Raw genomic sequence first — 15,633 nt, 5'->3', positions numbered from 1 at the left:
AGAAGGGAATATGTGGAGGGGTAACTAACACTAAAGGTCTTTTGAATAAATAACGCAGAGGCCTACTACTGTAGAAGCTTCCTAAAATTATAAACACATACATGTATTAAAATAGTTTGAATGAGGGGCTAGAGAGATGGCTCAGTCATTAAGAGAAAAGGCTGCCCTTGCAGAGGACCCGGGTTTGGTTCCCAACATGGTAGCTAACAACTGACTCAAACTCCAGTTCTAAGGGATCCAATATCTGATGCATTCTTCTGACCCCCATGGGCATTACACACATAGGTGTACTTACATACATGCAAGCAAAACACTCATGCACATAAAATATAATAAAAAACAAACAAACAAACAAACAAGTAAATAAAAAGAGTTTAAATGAGGTACCTTACAAAGGGATAACAATGCTCCTACCAGACACCACAGGCTAACAAACAGCCCAATGGTAAGAATGGCTTACCTCTTTTGCGGTTGTTGGCCAGTCAGCTCCCATTGATTCTCAGACATTATAAAATCTGAATTCCTGAATCTCAGTTCCTTGTTCTTTATGGAAATATTCCACTCCTCCAATATATACGACTCTCAGTGTAATCCTGGAATCTGTGGTATTCCTATTATTATGGAAAATGACTCACTGAATAGATTTAATCTTTGCATCTGTCTCATTAGCCTCATGCTGAGGATGCACAGTAAAGAATAAAAATAAAAAGAATTTTAGATTTATGGAAAGAAGTGTAAGTGAATTGAACTAATTTGTTTCAAAACCATTTTATTAACTGTTATACCAAGTGATAGAATAATAGAAAAACATTTGAAGATATTGTAGCTTGAAACTACTAGAACTATTGTACTGTATGCCAATTATTTGTTTAAGCTCAAATCAGACAAAATCTGAGGATAAACATGGGACAATGAGCAAGAAATCCCAGACCAATATAAGGAACTTCTGGCATTTGATGGCTGTTAGGAGGGGAAAGACAGTGTCTTACAGGAATGGGACTCTTGGTGGGCCCAGTGGATAAACTCACACTGAAGGATATTTGAGAAAACAAACCAGACTCTTTAGGCCATATTATATATAAGACAGTACAATAAATTGGGTGAGAGAATATGGGTGGAGATGCAGACAAGGGAGCAGGTCCAATTACTATCAAACTACATTGTATGAAAACTGCAAAAATTCAATAAAAATAAAATTATTATTTTAAACATGTTGTTTATGATTTTTGTTTTATGTGTATGAGCGTATTTGCCTGCATGTATGTAAGTGCACCTGTCTCATGCATTGTCCATGGAGGTTAGAAGAGGGCATTGAACTCCCCTGGAACTGGAATTAAGGATAATTTTTAACCACCATGTGGGTGCTGGGAATTGAACCCAGGTCCTCACTGTTGAGTCATATGACCAAAATTGTGAAATTGCCAAACTTCTATGACAACTTGCCGACACTGTGATTCAGATTCCCATCATGGCGAATCAGACAGCAGGACAGTGGACCAATGACTAATGAAGGAACAGTCCACTAGCAGGGCAATGAGATAGGTGCAGAAACAACATAAGATATAGGAAAAGCCTTAAGAATTTTTTGAAAATTCCATGGCTCATTAAGGAAGAGAGGGAAGGTTCTTGCATATACTTTGCTTTATAATCTAATTCTAAGTGTAAAATAAAAGTCAGTGAAACAGAGACTTAAATATGATGACGCAACAGTCTGAAGTGAACATAATGATTGACAAGCTGAGGACAACATTGATTGCAGCATAACTTGAATATACAGATGTGTGTGTATATATATACATATATATAGTCATCAAATTTCTAAAATTCCACTTTGATTGCTATTTCATTGAAAATAATACTGACTCTTGTATTTATCACAATCACAAATATATTTCCTCATAGCATTCTCAGTTCATTTATTTACCATATCATCTCTTATGAAAATATGTGGGTTCCATTATTATATAAATAAGAGCAAAGCTTTATATAAGTATATTTTGAATCTTGGGACTCGGTTATGAAATCAAATAGTTAAATCATAAAATTGAAACACTCTGAAATGATTATATGAGTGTGATCTAATTTTATACTTATCAAAAGTTCCTTCTGTTAATAGTAAGGCATGTTATCTGCTATTGTTTGTGTTTTTTCTATAGATATTTATTGTGTGGATAGAGGTAAAGCCGGGTTAGTGGTGATTCTAGGCTCAATCACTGCCTGGGAAGAGTTCATAGAAAGCAAGGTTTCTGCAGAAATCATACCAGAGAGGCCATACTCAAGTAAACCTCTAAGGTTTACAGGTGTTAGAAGTGACTCTGCGTACTGCCACACTTACAAAGGACAATCCAGTACTCCCTCAGGCTGACGTCAGGTAAATTGGACCCAACTTTTGTTTCCTTTACTCATCTCATGGATATTTATCATTTGGTTCCATTTATAAGGATTTGAAGTGCTGAACCCCTGTCGCTCAATCTCAGTTCTTTCACTTGCTGTCACTACAGCTTCAATCATTCTCTCTCTGTCTCTGTCTCTCTGTCTCTGTCTCTTTCTCTCTCCCTCTCTCTCAATTATAAACACTATTTCTGGCTTCTATTATTCCCTTAATATTAGATGTAAAATACATAGGTAAAATTGTGTTGGTCAAGTTGAATAAGGGACAGTAGCAGGAATTGTCACTAGGGTGCATATGAAACCAAAGTGTGCTTCTAAAACATTAATAAAAATGAGAGGCACATGACTGTCTTTGCCTACTATGTAAAGAAAAAAATGTTTTCTTCATAACATCCTATGACAAAACACATAAAAATTATGTCAAGAGGAAAACGAGGTTGTTCCAGAATGTGATGAAATAATCTTTAGTGTAAAAGAGTCATGGCATTTCTGACATAGTGTGTATATTGTTGCCTTTTCCTAAAATGGCAGAATTACAACATATATAAATATACTCTGCAGAACTATTCCAATGCAACTACAATTACACAAAATTACTGAATTGCACATTTGTAAAGGAAGGAGAACAGATAGGGCAGGATTTCTCTGTTGGGCACCACACCTACTGCTTAGAGTATATAAATGCCTCTTTCCACAAGGTGGCATGAAAACAGAATTTTTCCCATTAAATCCAGCTGAGCTCACATCTACTCTCAACATGGTCTACAACTACTACTCTGGACACTTCTCCTCCTCTCCCCCACATGCAACCTGCCCTCCTCATGTTCTTCTTTTTGATCTTCATCCCCCACCAATGGGGTCTACAGCACTATCAGCTGCTGTCCCAGCACCTGCCAGCAGGGCTCCTCTCTCCACAGTGGCTGTCAGGAGACCTGCAGTGAGCCCACCAGCTGCCAGAGCTCCTGTGTGGTGTCCAGCCCCTGGGAGACCTACTGCTACTACCCATGGAGCTTCACATCCTGCGGTCCATGCCAGCTGAATTATGATGGAAATCTGGGCTTTGTGTCCAGGAGCTTTCCTTCCAGGAGTTACCAGTATAGTCGCCATTACTTGGTGCTCTATGGATCAAGTGGTTTCAGATCTCTGAATTATGGAATTTCTGTCTTCCCCTCTGTGAGATATGGGACCAGATTCTGCTCCCCAACCTACTTGGCTTACAGTACCTGTCAGCCTTCTAGTTTCATACTACCCTGTTGATCAGGCATCTATGCAACCAACTGTTAAATCTGTATTCTTTCAATATTGAAGTCAAAGCTCTGTTATTGTAATCACTTATTTTCAAGCTTTCCCCCTAAGCTTCTTTCACCCTCATCTTCCGGCTGATTCCAACGATGAGTGCGTAACCCCTAATTGTGCCTTATTCTCTGGTCTAATGCCATTAACACATACTATTTGACTTTCATCCAAGAGCAATGGAAAAATGAAAATGTTCATCTAATAAATTTCTGAAATCTGACATCTCCACATACCATTCTCTTTACTATTATTTTGCTCATAGCTTTGTGTTCACAGTTTTGGGAGACTACATTAAAGATTAACATATTCTGTAACAATTTTTTGTGAACAAATCTTGGCATTGGAAAGGGATCTTATTACCAGAAGTCAGTTTCAATCCAATTGATATTGGAATTTGTAAACTGGATAGAATTTCAGAACAAATTCTTTGAGTTTGATAGGCATTAATTTCTTCTAGCTCAGAGAAACAAAATAATTAGACTGTGCTCAAGAAATGAAAACATCAAATGCAACATATATAATTTATAAGGTGAGTTCCAGATGTAGAAAAAAATAATTGCTTAAATCAGATATTTGAATGTATATCTACATTTGAGAAATATGAGCCTAAAACAACTCTCAGAACAGACATTTATGAGTTTACTATAAATGTCAGGATCCCTGCCTCCCATGACTGGGTACTATACCTGAACCATATACAGGTAGTGAGAATCTGTGCTCAGGAGGTTCTGGGAGTTTCCTGATGCTTTTCCCTGGCTCAGTTTCAATCACCATAAAAGCAGTGCATCTAAAAAATGTTAATCATATGTTACTCGTTAGTTTTAGTCTTTATCTGAAAGCAGAGCTGATGTCAAAGTCTTAGGTGCAGTTTATTTGGAATAAGATCCCTGAAACCAGGTGCCACAGGTAGTCTAGAATTTTAAAATTTTAAGAAAAAAAAATAATTGGCTAAATTTAAAAAAATAGTAAAAGGGGGAAATATTTTGAGTTGATTTTAAAAGGAGCAGCTAGAATGAATTATTCCAGAGGCCTTCACAGGCTGTTGGAAATAACTCTTAGACTTTCCACCCCTGGCTTGATCATCAGGGGAAAACTTTCTTCACCAGCATTTATCTTTCATCATTCATATCTTTCATTGAAGTTCTATAATTTCCTGGATTTTCATAACTGAAGAAGAAAAAATGACCGTGGGATCCTTCTGTTATCTTAGTGTAACCTTTGAGATAGAGACCCAGGTCCATAGCCCAAAATGTATAATGTATAGTGCAGAGAAGATGCTTCTTATGAAAGTGTGTGAACCTACCACCATACTGCGTGACATGGTTCTGCCTGGGATCACATTTGATGGATAATGACAATATGAGAGTATTTTCATTGATATGTAGATAAACAACAGAAACCAACATTAAAATCCTTTTCAGACAGACAGAGAAGAGACTCAAAAGTGGTTATGAAAATGTTATATAAAATGGATTGTAGCAGCTACTTAAAATATGTGCATGTGCATTATAGCAAGAACTTGAGTGGAGTTACCCTATAATGGCAAGAAAGCGCCCTTAAAATACAATGCAAGTTAGAAAATAAAAATCTTAATTCCAGGAAAGGACTCCCTCACTTGGATCTGTTCACCAGGGGTTTCCCATAGACCCTCAAACAATACTTGCTATGGTCATTGCTCTTGGTCACCCATAAAAATTGATGTGATGGTAGGATAGTACATAGATGAGTCATCCAACAGAAATGATGAAATCAAGCTGGTACTGACTCCAAAGCTTCATTGCTACTGGTTCACTTTCAGAGTGCTGGAACAGTTTATGTATGCTGCAGAATAAAAAGTAATTGTCAAACTTGCCCAACTGTGATTTCACAAGCTACAATAATAAATGACATGGCAAAATACACACAATGGTATGATAGCAGTATAAATGTTATGGGAGCAAACAACCACTTTCTGGTTGGATTTAAGGCCCACTTCTCAAAATGTAGTCCATACCTGGCACTGTTATCAAGATTAAGAACATGTTGTTAGACAAGTCACAGGCCACAGGGAAGAGCCTGCTACTGTTATTCTGCTTATGTGGACACAGTATCAAACTCTCTCATAATGACTAGAAAAAGTGGATACCAAAGGCAAATACATCTCTCAACTCTCACCAGAAAAACCTCTAGATAGTGATAATCACAAAGATCCACAACTAGTCAATGTGCAGAAATTAAGACTGTAGTGTGCTTAGCTCTGAATGGGTCACTATACCCTCTTCTTTCAAGGCTCTTGGATGATTGTTGAAAAAAAGCCAGAAAGATTCTAAGAACCAGAGGTAGAGGATGAAGGATGATCACAAGGAAACAGCGATTTCCAGACAGTGAGGCAGTTACTCAAATGAACGCAAAGCAATCATGAAAAAGATGGACTAGACCTATGCAATCCAATCTCAAGCCAAAAAAAAATCCCAGCATGGAGGGGGTGAAGAGGAGACTCACCAGACCTAATCTCAGGACCTGTAAGCAACTGAGAAATGTTGAGAGAAGAGTTTATTTCTTTAAAGGTGTGATGCTGGATAGCTTGAAGAAGCTCCAGGAGGTGGACTCACACAGAAGAACACTTCAGAGGCAAATTAGACTTGATAGGCCTTAAAATATAGTAATAGAGGACATGAGATCAGGGGTTGTTGTAAGATGGAGTAGCAGCAGAGGATGGAGTTGAATATAATCAAAGTACACTTTATGAAATTCTCAAAAAATCAATAGTAAAAACTTTTTAAAAGAGTTCGAAACTTTCCTAACATTGGAAATTAATGCCTGGTAAAAGCTGAATTCCTAAAAAATGTCAGTTGCTTGTCTTGCTGAGCCATTTTATTTTCAAAAAATAAAAAAGAAAAAAAAATCTTGTCTGCTTGAGGAGTCTTTTGTCTGCTTGAGGAGTCTTTGGTGTTTATACTACTATGGAATTTGTTTCACTTGAAAAGATTTAATCTTTGGCATCTGTCTCATTGGCCACATACTGAGGACCTACAGTAAAGAGTAAAAATAGGGAGTTAGAAAGATGGGTCAGTGGTTAAGAGCATTGGCTGCTTTTTATGAGGATGCAGGTTTGATTCCCAGCACCCACATGGTGGCTGACAACTATCCTAACTTCAGTTCCAGGGGATCTGACGCCCTCTTCTGAAGATACACATGAAATAAAGATAATAAATAATTTTTTTAATTAAAAACAATATTTTTTGAAAAAAGTAAAAATAAAACAATTTAGATTTAGGAAAAAGTTTTATGAGGGGGGTGCTTATCTGTTTCAGAAAAATTTTTGTTAACTCATCTATTTTTTTACTAAAGGTTAGATTGATAGGAAAATATCTGATTGTAACTGAGGAAGGAAAAAAAAAGCAACAAAGTTGAGTGCTCTTCTAAATCTTTTATTTAAATGCCATGATACAATCATTTGTCAAGATTTGTGACACTTTGTATTACTGTGATAAGAGTAATATAGATTGCGTAGCTTTAATTGGGATCCTTGGGGCATGACCAAAGATGCAAATTGATGGAATTAATTATATATTTGAAACACTTGGCAAATTTGACATAAAATTATTTTACTTTATACTTAGTGATTTTTTTATTAATTTGAGTGGCATTTTATCTACTGCTGCTCTAGGTTTTTTTTTTACTTTTTATGAATGTATATTTTTATTGAAATTTTTTATTTCATACAATATGTCTTAATCATATCTATACCCCCTCCCTTATCTGCACCCCTCCATAGCTCATCCGTAGGATTCCATGTATAATGTCATATATGTAAAAGCCTAGGGAGTCAAGTTTGTATACCCGGCTATCTCTAGATGTGAGTTTATCCACTGATGCCTGTTCAGACTGTATAGTGTCACTCCCTTAAAGAAAACCATCTCTCTGTCACCCAGCAGTGATCGGCTGCCAATAGTTTCTCCTCAGTAAAGGTGGGGGGCCTCCAAGACCTATACAAACTCAATCAGACAAATACCAGCATGGTACTGAGGTTGTTTTACATTTTAAGTGTGTGTCTAAAATATTGTATTTTGAGGCGTGAGAATGGTTTAGAACAAATGAAAAGTTGAGTATCATATTGATATAGCACTACATCATTTCATCTGTTAATATTATCTAAACATTCAAATCAATCTCTATACTGCATTATACTCTTTTTAGTATACGTTTGTGTGGAAAGGGCTAAAGACGGGCTAGTGAGACATTATTTAGATACAGGTAGCATACGATTGCTAAAATAAAAAGCCCTTATTCTTAAATATGCAAACAACTGATATAATTTTGTTAATCCCACATACCATGCCCAAGAAAAAATACCCTTATGAATTACTGATAATCCACCAAAAACAGGTTTTATTTTTAAAACAGTATAAGCAAGATTTGACGTACTCAGATGTCCTGCATTTTCATCCTTCTCATGATTCCTCCCCAAGTAAGTGTTAATGAAAAAGAAATCTTGAAGGCCTTTGTATCCTGAAGGAGCTCACTAGGGCCGGCGAGGGAAACCCTGTGTTAAAAGTTGATATCCCAGTCTCCTAGGAATCCTTGTTTGTTTTTTTTCCTTCAGGCTCAGTTACTCTCTAGGACAGTTCATGCTTCAGACAGCAGTGAGGAAGGCCAGAGTCAACTCGTGTCCTTAAATGCTACAACAGTTTTGTCCATGCTGTCACAAACACCTGAGAACCCAGCACCACCCCAGGCCACATGTTGGATACCTGGATCTAAATTTGTTTCGGGCCTTGTCCCTGTGTGCTTATTCTTTAGCTCCATTTACAGTTAACACGTTTTCGCTTTGCCATCACCACTCCTATCACTGCCCTGCTCCCTCTTTTCCTATGTTTAATGATATTCATTTTGGCTTATAATATTCCTTTGTGAGTGGAGGTAAAAGATGTAGTTAATACTATGTAATTTGTGTAGAATAACTTTGAAAAATGAGAAAGGATGCTGCTCCGCAGTAGTTTCCACAGGAAATTCATGACGGTGCTTCCAGTTCCTTAACATAAATGGAGGCAAATTATTCTCATTCCGTAGCATGTAACTAAAAGTACTTTCCTCATACCATCCTATGACAAAACATAAAAATTAGGTCAAGAGGAAAAGGAGGGATTTTCCTGGACCTTTAGTGTAAAGCGCTCATAACATTTCTGACATACGGGTAGCTCTTTTTTTTTCCCCAGTAATAGTACATTTACAACATCCATAAATGTACTGTGCAGAAATCTATTCAAATATAACTACAATTACATAGGACTTACTGAGTGGCAGATTCACTAAGGATGAAGCAGAGACCTGACAACGATGACCGTGTCGGGTACCACACCTATTGCCTAAAGTGCATAAATGTTTCCATTTACAAGGAGACATGAAAACTCAAGAGTCTTCCAGTTACATCCAGCTGAGCTCACATCTCCTCTCAACATGGCTGACAACTGGTGCCCTGGAAACTTCTCCTTCCCCTCCACTACATTGTATCTTCCTTGCTCAGGTTCCTCCTATGGCTCTTCCTACCCCAGCAATAGGGTCTACAGCACTATTAGCTGCCGTCCCAGCACCTGCCTGCTGGACTCCTCTCTTCACTGTAATTGTCAGAAGGTTTTCAATGAGCCCACCAGCTGCCAGAAGTCCTGTGTTTCACCTAACCCCTGCCAGGGGTCCCAAGGGGCGACCTTGTCTTGCCTTCCCTGCCACCTGACTCACTCTGGATGTGTAGGCTTTGTATCCAGCTGTTTCCCTTCAGAGCATTATCAATATAGAAGTGGCTAATCAGTGGTTTATAGACCAAGTGGCTTCAGATCTCTGAAATTATGGAGTCTGTCTTCCCATACCTGAGTTATGGGACAAGATTATTCTGCCCAACCTACTTGGCTCATAGTACCTGGCAACCTTCTTATGTACCAATCTATGGAGCAGGTCTTGATGCATTTAACTATTAATTCTCTGCATTCTTAAAATATTGAAGCTGAAACCTCGCATTCTTTGCTCCTCTTTTCTTGATTTTTCCTGCTACTCTCCTATCATCCTTCCATTAGCAGCTCCTTTCATCATCATATTCTGGAAGATTTTGAGAATATTGTGCAACCCCAAATTATGCCTGACTCCCTGTACTATTGATATTTACATATGATATTTGGTTTCTATTCAAAAGCAGGGGAAAATGAAAATCTTAATCTAATACATTTTTAAAAAATAGTTAATTGAATTTTTAAAATTATGTGTGTGAGCATATTGCCTGGATGTATGTAGGTACACCCATGTTGGGGCAGTGCCTCCTGCAGAGGTAAGAAGAAGGTATCATATCCCCTGGAACCAGAGTTATGGATGGTTGTTACCCACAATGTGGGTGCTGGGGATTGAACTTGGGTCCTCTGCAAAAGAAGACAGTGCTTTTAGCTGCCAAGCCATCTCTCCAGGCCCTCTAATACATTTTTGAAATCTGTCATCTCCATTGATTCTTCACTTTGTAATTATTTTGTTCATAGTTTTTTCATTTACAATTTGGGGAGACAACATTAAAGATCAATATAATTCTGTCACTGCTTTTGTGAACAAATAAACTTGGCAAATGGGTATGATTTTTTGGGGAGTAGCCAATTCAGGAACATTGACATTTGCATTTGCAAACTGGATAGAATTCCAGAATGAATTGCTTGAGTCTGTCATGCTTGAATTTCTTCTAACTCAGAAAAACAAAATAACTAGAATGAAATCTAGTAATGCAAACATTAAACATAAGATACAATATAATTTATAGGGTGAGCTCTATACATAGAAAAATAGTTGCCTAAGTCATATGTTTGAATGTATATTTTCAGATAAGCAAAAGGTGAGCTTTAAGTACCTCTGAACTGACTGAACTGACACTTACTTAGTTATCATAAGTGCTACATCCCTGCCTCCCATCATTGGGGTACTATTCTTGGACTATACTTATATCAGGATAACTACAATTATCTGGGGTTAAGAGGTGCTGGAAAACCTCCTGATGCTTTTCCAAGACATGACTTCCATCAACATAAAGTCAATGTATCTAAGAAATGCTGATCAAATTTTCCTCATTAGGCTTAGTATGTTTCTAAAAGCTGTTATGAGACTTCAGAAAAATAAAGGACTTCAGCCATTTAAAGATTTCTGGTAATGAAATGTTTTTCCCTGATGATGACCCATGGGTGGTGAATTTCAATAGTTTTTCCAAAAGTCTCCAAGAATCCCTGTAATACTGCATTCCAATTACTCCTTGTAAAAACTGACTCAAAAATTTTGTCCTTTTTTTAAATAGATATTTCACATTAAATCTTTTCTTTTTCTTAAAATGCTAGAATGTTTATGATTCCTGGTTTTGAGGTTCTTATGCCAAACTTCACTTCAGGGAGCTCGCAATCTAGATGCAGCAACTCAGTGGACTATGGATCAAGTGGCTTCAGAGTTTTGAATTATGGAGTCTCTTCTGTCCCTTCACTGAATTATGGGACCAGAATCTGCTAGCCAAACTATGTGGCTTATAGCAACTGTCAACTTTATGTGGCCCATAGAACCCGTAGGCCTTCTTGTTACGTATCAACCTGTGGGTTAGTCTTCTGTGGATTCCTCTGTTAAGTCTCTGTATTCTTACAACACTGAAGTTAAAATATTTACGATGTGCAACTCTTGTTCTCCTGCTTAGTCTCTACTACTATCCTTCAATAACACCTTTCATTCTGTATACTTTTTAGAGGCTCAATGGGACAGGCTCTCCCTGTAGTCTCAACTGGCCTTGAACTTAATATGTAGACCAAGCTGGCCTTGATCTCACAGAGATCTACTGTCTCTGCCTCCAGAGAGTTGGGTTTCAAAGTGAACACCACCAAGCCTGTCTGTACTCTTGAGATTCTTGAGATGTACATATGGTATTTGGTTTTCATACAAGAGTAAATGCAATAGGAATATATCAATTTAATAAATTATAGCAATGTAACATTGTCATGTATTGTTCAATTTAATTTTTGCATTTATAAATTTGGGATACCAAATTAAAATTGCTATGGTTCTTAAACTGTTACTGTGAACAAATATCTTGGCATTGGGTATGATCCTTCTTTGGCATAGTCAGTTCTATGCAGATTGACATTTACATGTGCAAAGTGGGTACAATGGTATTAGTAATGGCCTGAGACTGAAGCATGTGACTCTCTGTTGACTCAGGGAAAAAAAGTTAGCACGAGATTTAGAAATGCAAACATCAACAAGAGATTCTATGTGATTTATAGGGTGAGGACTGTACATGGGAAAAATAATTAGTAAGTCAAATGTTTCAATGTAAATTTTCTCCAAGAGCAAAGTGACTCTAAAATTATTTTCAGAACAGACATTTACTTAGTTACTATAAATGTTGACCCACCTGCTTCTCATGGATGGGGTATTATTCATGTAAATCCTCTCCCTGCATGTATAAGGAGGATCACAATGATCTGGGTTCAGAAGGTATTGGGAACTGGATGCTACTACATGAAATCTCTGTCAGCATAAGCGCAATGAATGCATTTACGAACCCTCAAACAGTTTTTAAGTCTGAAAACAAAATTGAATTCAAAATCGTGACTGAAGTTTGGCAATAGATTCTCAAATCCTGATGTCACATGTATTCTGGAATTTTGAGGAAAAAAGAAAATAAATTAAGAATAAAATTCTAGTAAAAAGGGCAACGTTTTAGAGGTGAATCTATAAGGAGCAACTGGAATGCAGATTCTCTTAGGGACTTAAAAAAAAAAAAACTATTGGCATTTTCTAAACCTGGAATGATCTCAGGGTCAAATATTTCTTTTCCAGCTTCTGTCTTTCATTAGTTGAAGTTCTGAAATTTCCGGGATTCTCATACCTGCAGAAGGAAAGGATGGAGGTGCAGCCCTTCTTTTAGCCTAGTGCCACCTTTGTAGATACAGGCCCAGGCACATAGCTAAAGCAATATAGTGTGCACTTCAGGAAGCTGCTGCCTGTGAACGATGTATGAGCTCACATTACTAACACTGGGTATAATGTTTCTACTGGGATCATCTTGGCAGCATGCTACATGGAACAAATGGAGAAAAAGACCACTGAGTCTTTCAGACAGGAAGCAAAGAAGGCACGAAGGAGAGGCAAAAGAGATTTGAAACTTTCCAAAGTTTATAAATCAAAGCTTAGCAAAACTTGACCCCTAAAATTGTCCATTTCTTTTCTTTCTTCAATTATATTTTTAATATACGACTCCTATTCGTAATCAAGTAGTCTGTGGAGTTTCGTCTATTACAGAAATTGCTTCTTTAAACTTTTTTGTCTATTTCATTAGATCACCTAAGGAAACTGAGGTAAATAGTAAATATAAAAATAAATTTAGATTTAGGGATAGTTTCACCAAGTTAAACTGATTTGTTTCAAAAACATTTTTGTTAATTATTATCTGTTATTTTGCCAAATGTTATATTTATAGAAAAACATTTAATGACATCTAAGGAAGAAAATTCTAGCAAACAAGTTCTATGAGATATCATCTTCATTTGGATTATTATCAGATGTTCACATTCAGGCATCAATAGAATTAATAGTCAATTAACAAGATTACATATAGAGAGACAATACATATAGAGAGAGATTACATATGCCTATATAGATATGTATATAAAGATTCTCTATGTATATATAGATAGATATACGTTACATACATATAGAATACATATATTACATTTTACATTTTAAAACTCCACTTTGATTAATATAGTATTGCAATTGAGTTGGAAATAATATTGACTGATGTATTTATCACAATCACAAATGTATTTCTTCATACAATTCTGATTTTATTTTATCTGTCACATATCATTGATCAAGATTTGTGTCTTTTATTATGCTGAGACAACACTAGCAAAGGTTTGCATAATTTAATTAAATCCTTGGAACCTGATTAAGAACTCAAATTGATAGAACTAATTATGTATTTGAAATACTTGGCAAATCTGGTATATAACTGATTTTATTAGCCACCTAGTGATTTTTTATTCAGCTAATGGAGTGGTGTATTATTTGCTATTGTTTTAGGTTGTTTTATGTTTTAGATATGGTTTTAAATAGGGTATTGATAGGAGTGAAAGGTTTTAAAACAAATGAAAATCTGTTCATATATCAACACATTGTTCCATCAGCTAATATTAACTAAACATCATAAAGCAATCTTGTTATTTTATTTTTACTCTTTGGGAATATGCACTGGTTTGTGTAGAGTGCTAAAGATGGGCCTGACAGGTACTATTTAGATACAGGCTGCCTACGGGCTCTGAAATACAAGTCCAGATTTCATAAATAAGTACATAACAAAATTTTCTTTGCCAACCCCACATGGCATGCCCAAGAAAAAAAAAATCCATCTGAATTTTCTGAAATACACCAATAAATATTTTCTTCTCAAAATACATTTTAATGTGATTTGATAAAAACAGACTTCCTGCATTTTTTTTATTACACCAGATTGTTTCCTAACACAGAAATGAGCATAAAGAGAAAAATTCCCTAACTTTGACCGTGACAGTCTCCTAAGAATCTCTCCAAGTTCTCTGTATTCAAACAATGCCATAGGAAGTGAGCTGTCTATAGAAAACACAGTGTGGAAGTCCATAGGCAACTAAACTTCCTGTGGCTCAAGGTGTTAGAATTGAAATCTCTGCCCTGACACAGAAATAGATAAGAATCCAGTACAACCTGGGGCGTTACATCAGATATACTGGATCTAAAGTTTGTCTCCTGCTGTCAATGAGTTTCTAAATCTGCAAAACACTCAAAGATAACATTATGTCATCTGTATTAAAAAACTTTTTCCCAGAGCATGGATAGGCAACAATATAATGTCCTTAACTACCCCCCATCTTAAACTGAATAGTGGATTCCAATGACAGTCTTCCTGAATACTCTGAAAGTCTGTTGTTCTGTTCCAAGAAAGTGTCAGATGATCACAGAAATTTCAAACTAAGAAGACACTAAAGTCAAATATTGTGGTGTTTCTAAGCCACATTATGATTATGTTTAATAAAGAAACAGCCTGACTTGGCATTTAATTTTAAGGCCTGGAGTGGACCTGAACTCTGAGAACTTGTTCCTTCAGCCTCCCCTCGAATTCTGCTCCCTAGCCAGGCTTCTCTCATTCTTTTATTGAAACAGTGTCTCCAGCATGAAATGGGAAGTAAAAATCAGTATCTACCCTTATCAGAAAGTCTTAACTTTGATTCCTAGACCTAGAATAGTGCACACAACAGCAAAGGTTTCTATCATGTTTGCAATGAGGAAAACATGTTGCTTTTGGTGCTTTGATACAGGAAGCATGCATACGTTCATTCACTGTCTTGGGAGAAGGACAAGGAGGGGTCCTGAGGGATCAGAGGAGCACAGGGCTCAGTGAACTTGTTTATATTATAAAGAGGAACTTTTGGTTGTAAGGTTAGGTGATGTCTTTAGGCCAGATTATGCCCCTATTGCAAAACTCATTCCTACAAAACGCAAGCAAGGACTAACAAAGAGCATGGAAAGATTCCATTCACTTGTATTAATTGTTTCCTCAACAGATCCACGTTGGGAACAATTGCATGGACAGGAGGCACCAATTAGTTAGCTGCCCTCAGTCTTTAGTCATTCTCTCTGTGCCATTCCATTTCAGTATCCTGGAATTCTTCTATGGAGCCTCCCTATGCTTTTCTACCTCTGATAAACTTGATGGAGCTGGCACAGGCTGCTCTGCACTTCACAGGGCCAAAGGAAAATGAACCCCTTCTTTCCCCTACCGAATCTCTGGATCTGATAGACTTTGGGTTGTCCTCACGACTGTATCAGCAAGCTGTTGCCTCTCCATGGTCCATACATGGCTGCTAGGGGAAACCTTGATTGGGCAAACTCTCACTATCCCTAGCACAAGCTTTTACAGGATGGAAA

The 15,633-nt window shown here is 37.0% G+C and overlaps 1 protein-coding gene and 1 pseudogene across 1 annotated transcript; both read left to right on the top strand.

Moving 5' to 3' along the window:
• The first annotated feature begins 3,148 nt into the window (after positions 1-3,148).
• On the top strand, positions 3,149-3,648 carry LOC115070855 (annotated as a pseudogene).
• Positions 3,649-9,126: 5,478 nt separating this feature from the next.
• Positions 9,127-11,190, top strand: LOC115070854 (keratin-associated protein 13-1-like). The gene is made up of 2 exons (XM_029564863.1): positions 9,127-9,286; positions 11,075-11,190. Exons 1-2 carry the CDS (start codon positions 9,127-9,129, stop codon positions 11,188-11,190), a joined length of 276 nt encoding a protein of 91 aa, XP_029420723.1.
• Positions 11,191-15,633: the final 4,443 nt, after the last annotated feature.

This window comes from Nannospalax galili, unplaced genomic scaffold (genome assembly GCF_000622305.1).
Source record: "Nannospalax galili isolate Female #2095 unplaced genomic scaffold, S.galili_v1.0 scaffold136, whole genome shotgun sequence".
NCBI classification, from domain to species: Eukaryota; Metazoa; Chordata; class Mammalia; order Rodentia; family Spalacidae; genus Nannospalax; species Nannospalax galili.
Note: the sequence above shows the minus strand (reverse complement) of the source record. Positions and strands in the feature narration are given on the sequence as shown.

Bases quoted from the DNA above. Each gene is read 5' to 3' on its own strand.
- LOC115070854 (XM_029564863.1), top strand. From the start codon at position 9,127: ATGGCTGACAACTGGTGCCCTGGAAACTTCTCCTTCCCCTCCACTACA. The intron at 9,287-11,074 runs GTAATTGTCAGA...ACTTCACTTCAG, and splicing joins GCTGGACTCCTCTCTTCACT to GGAGCTCGCAATCTAGATGC.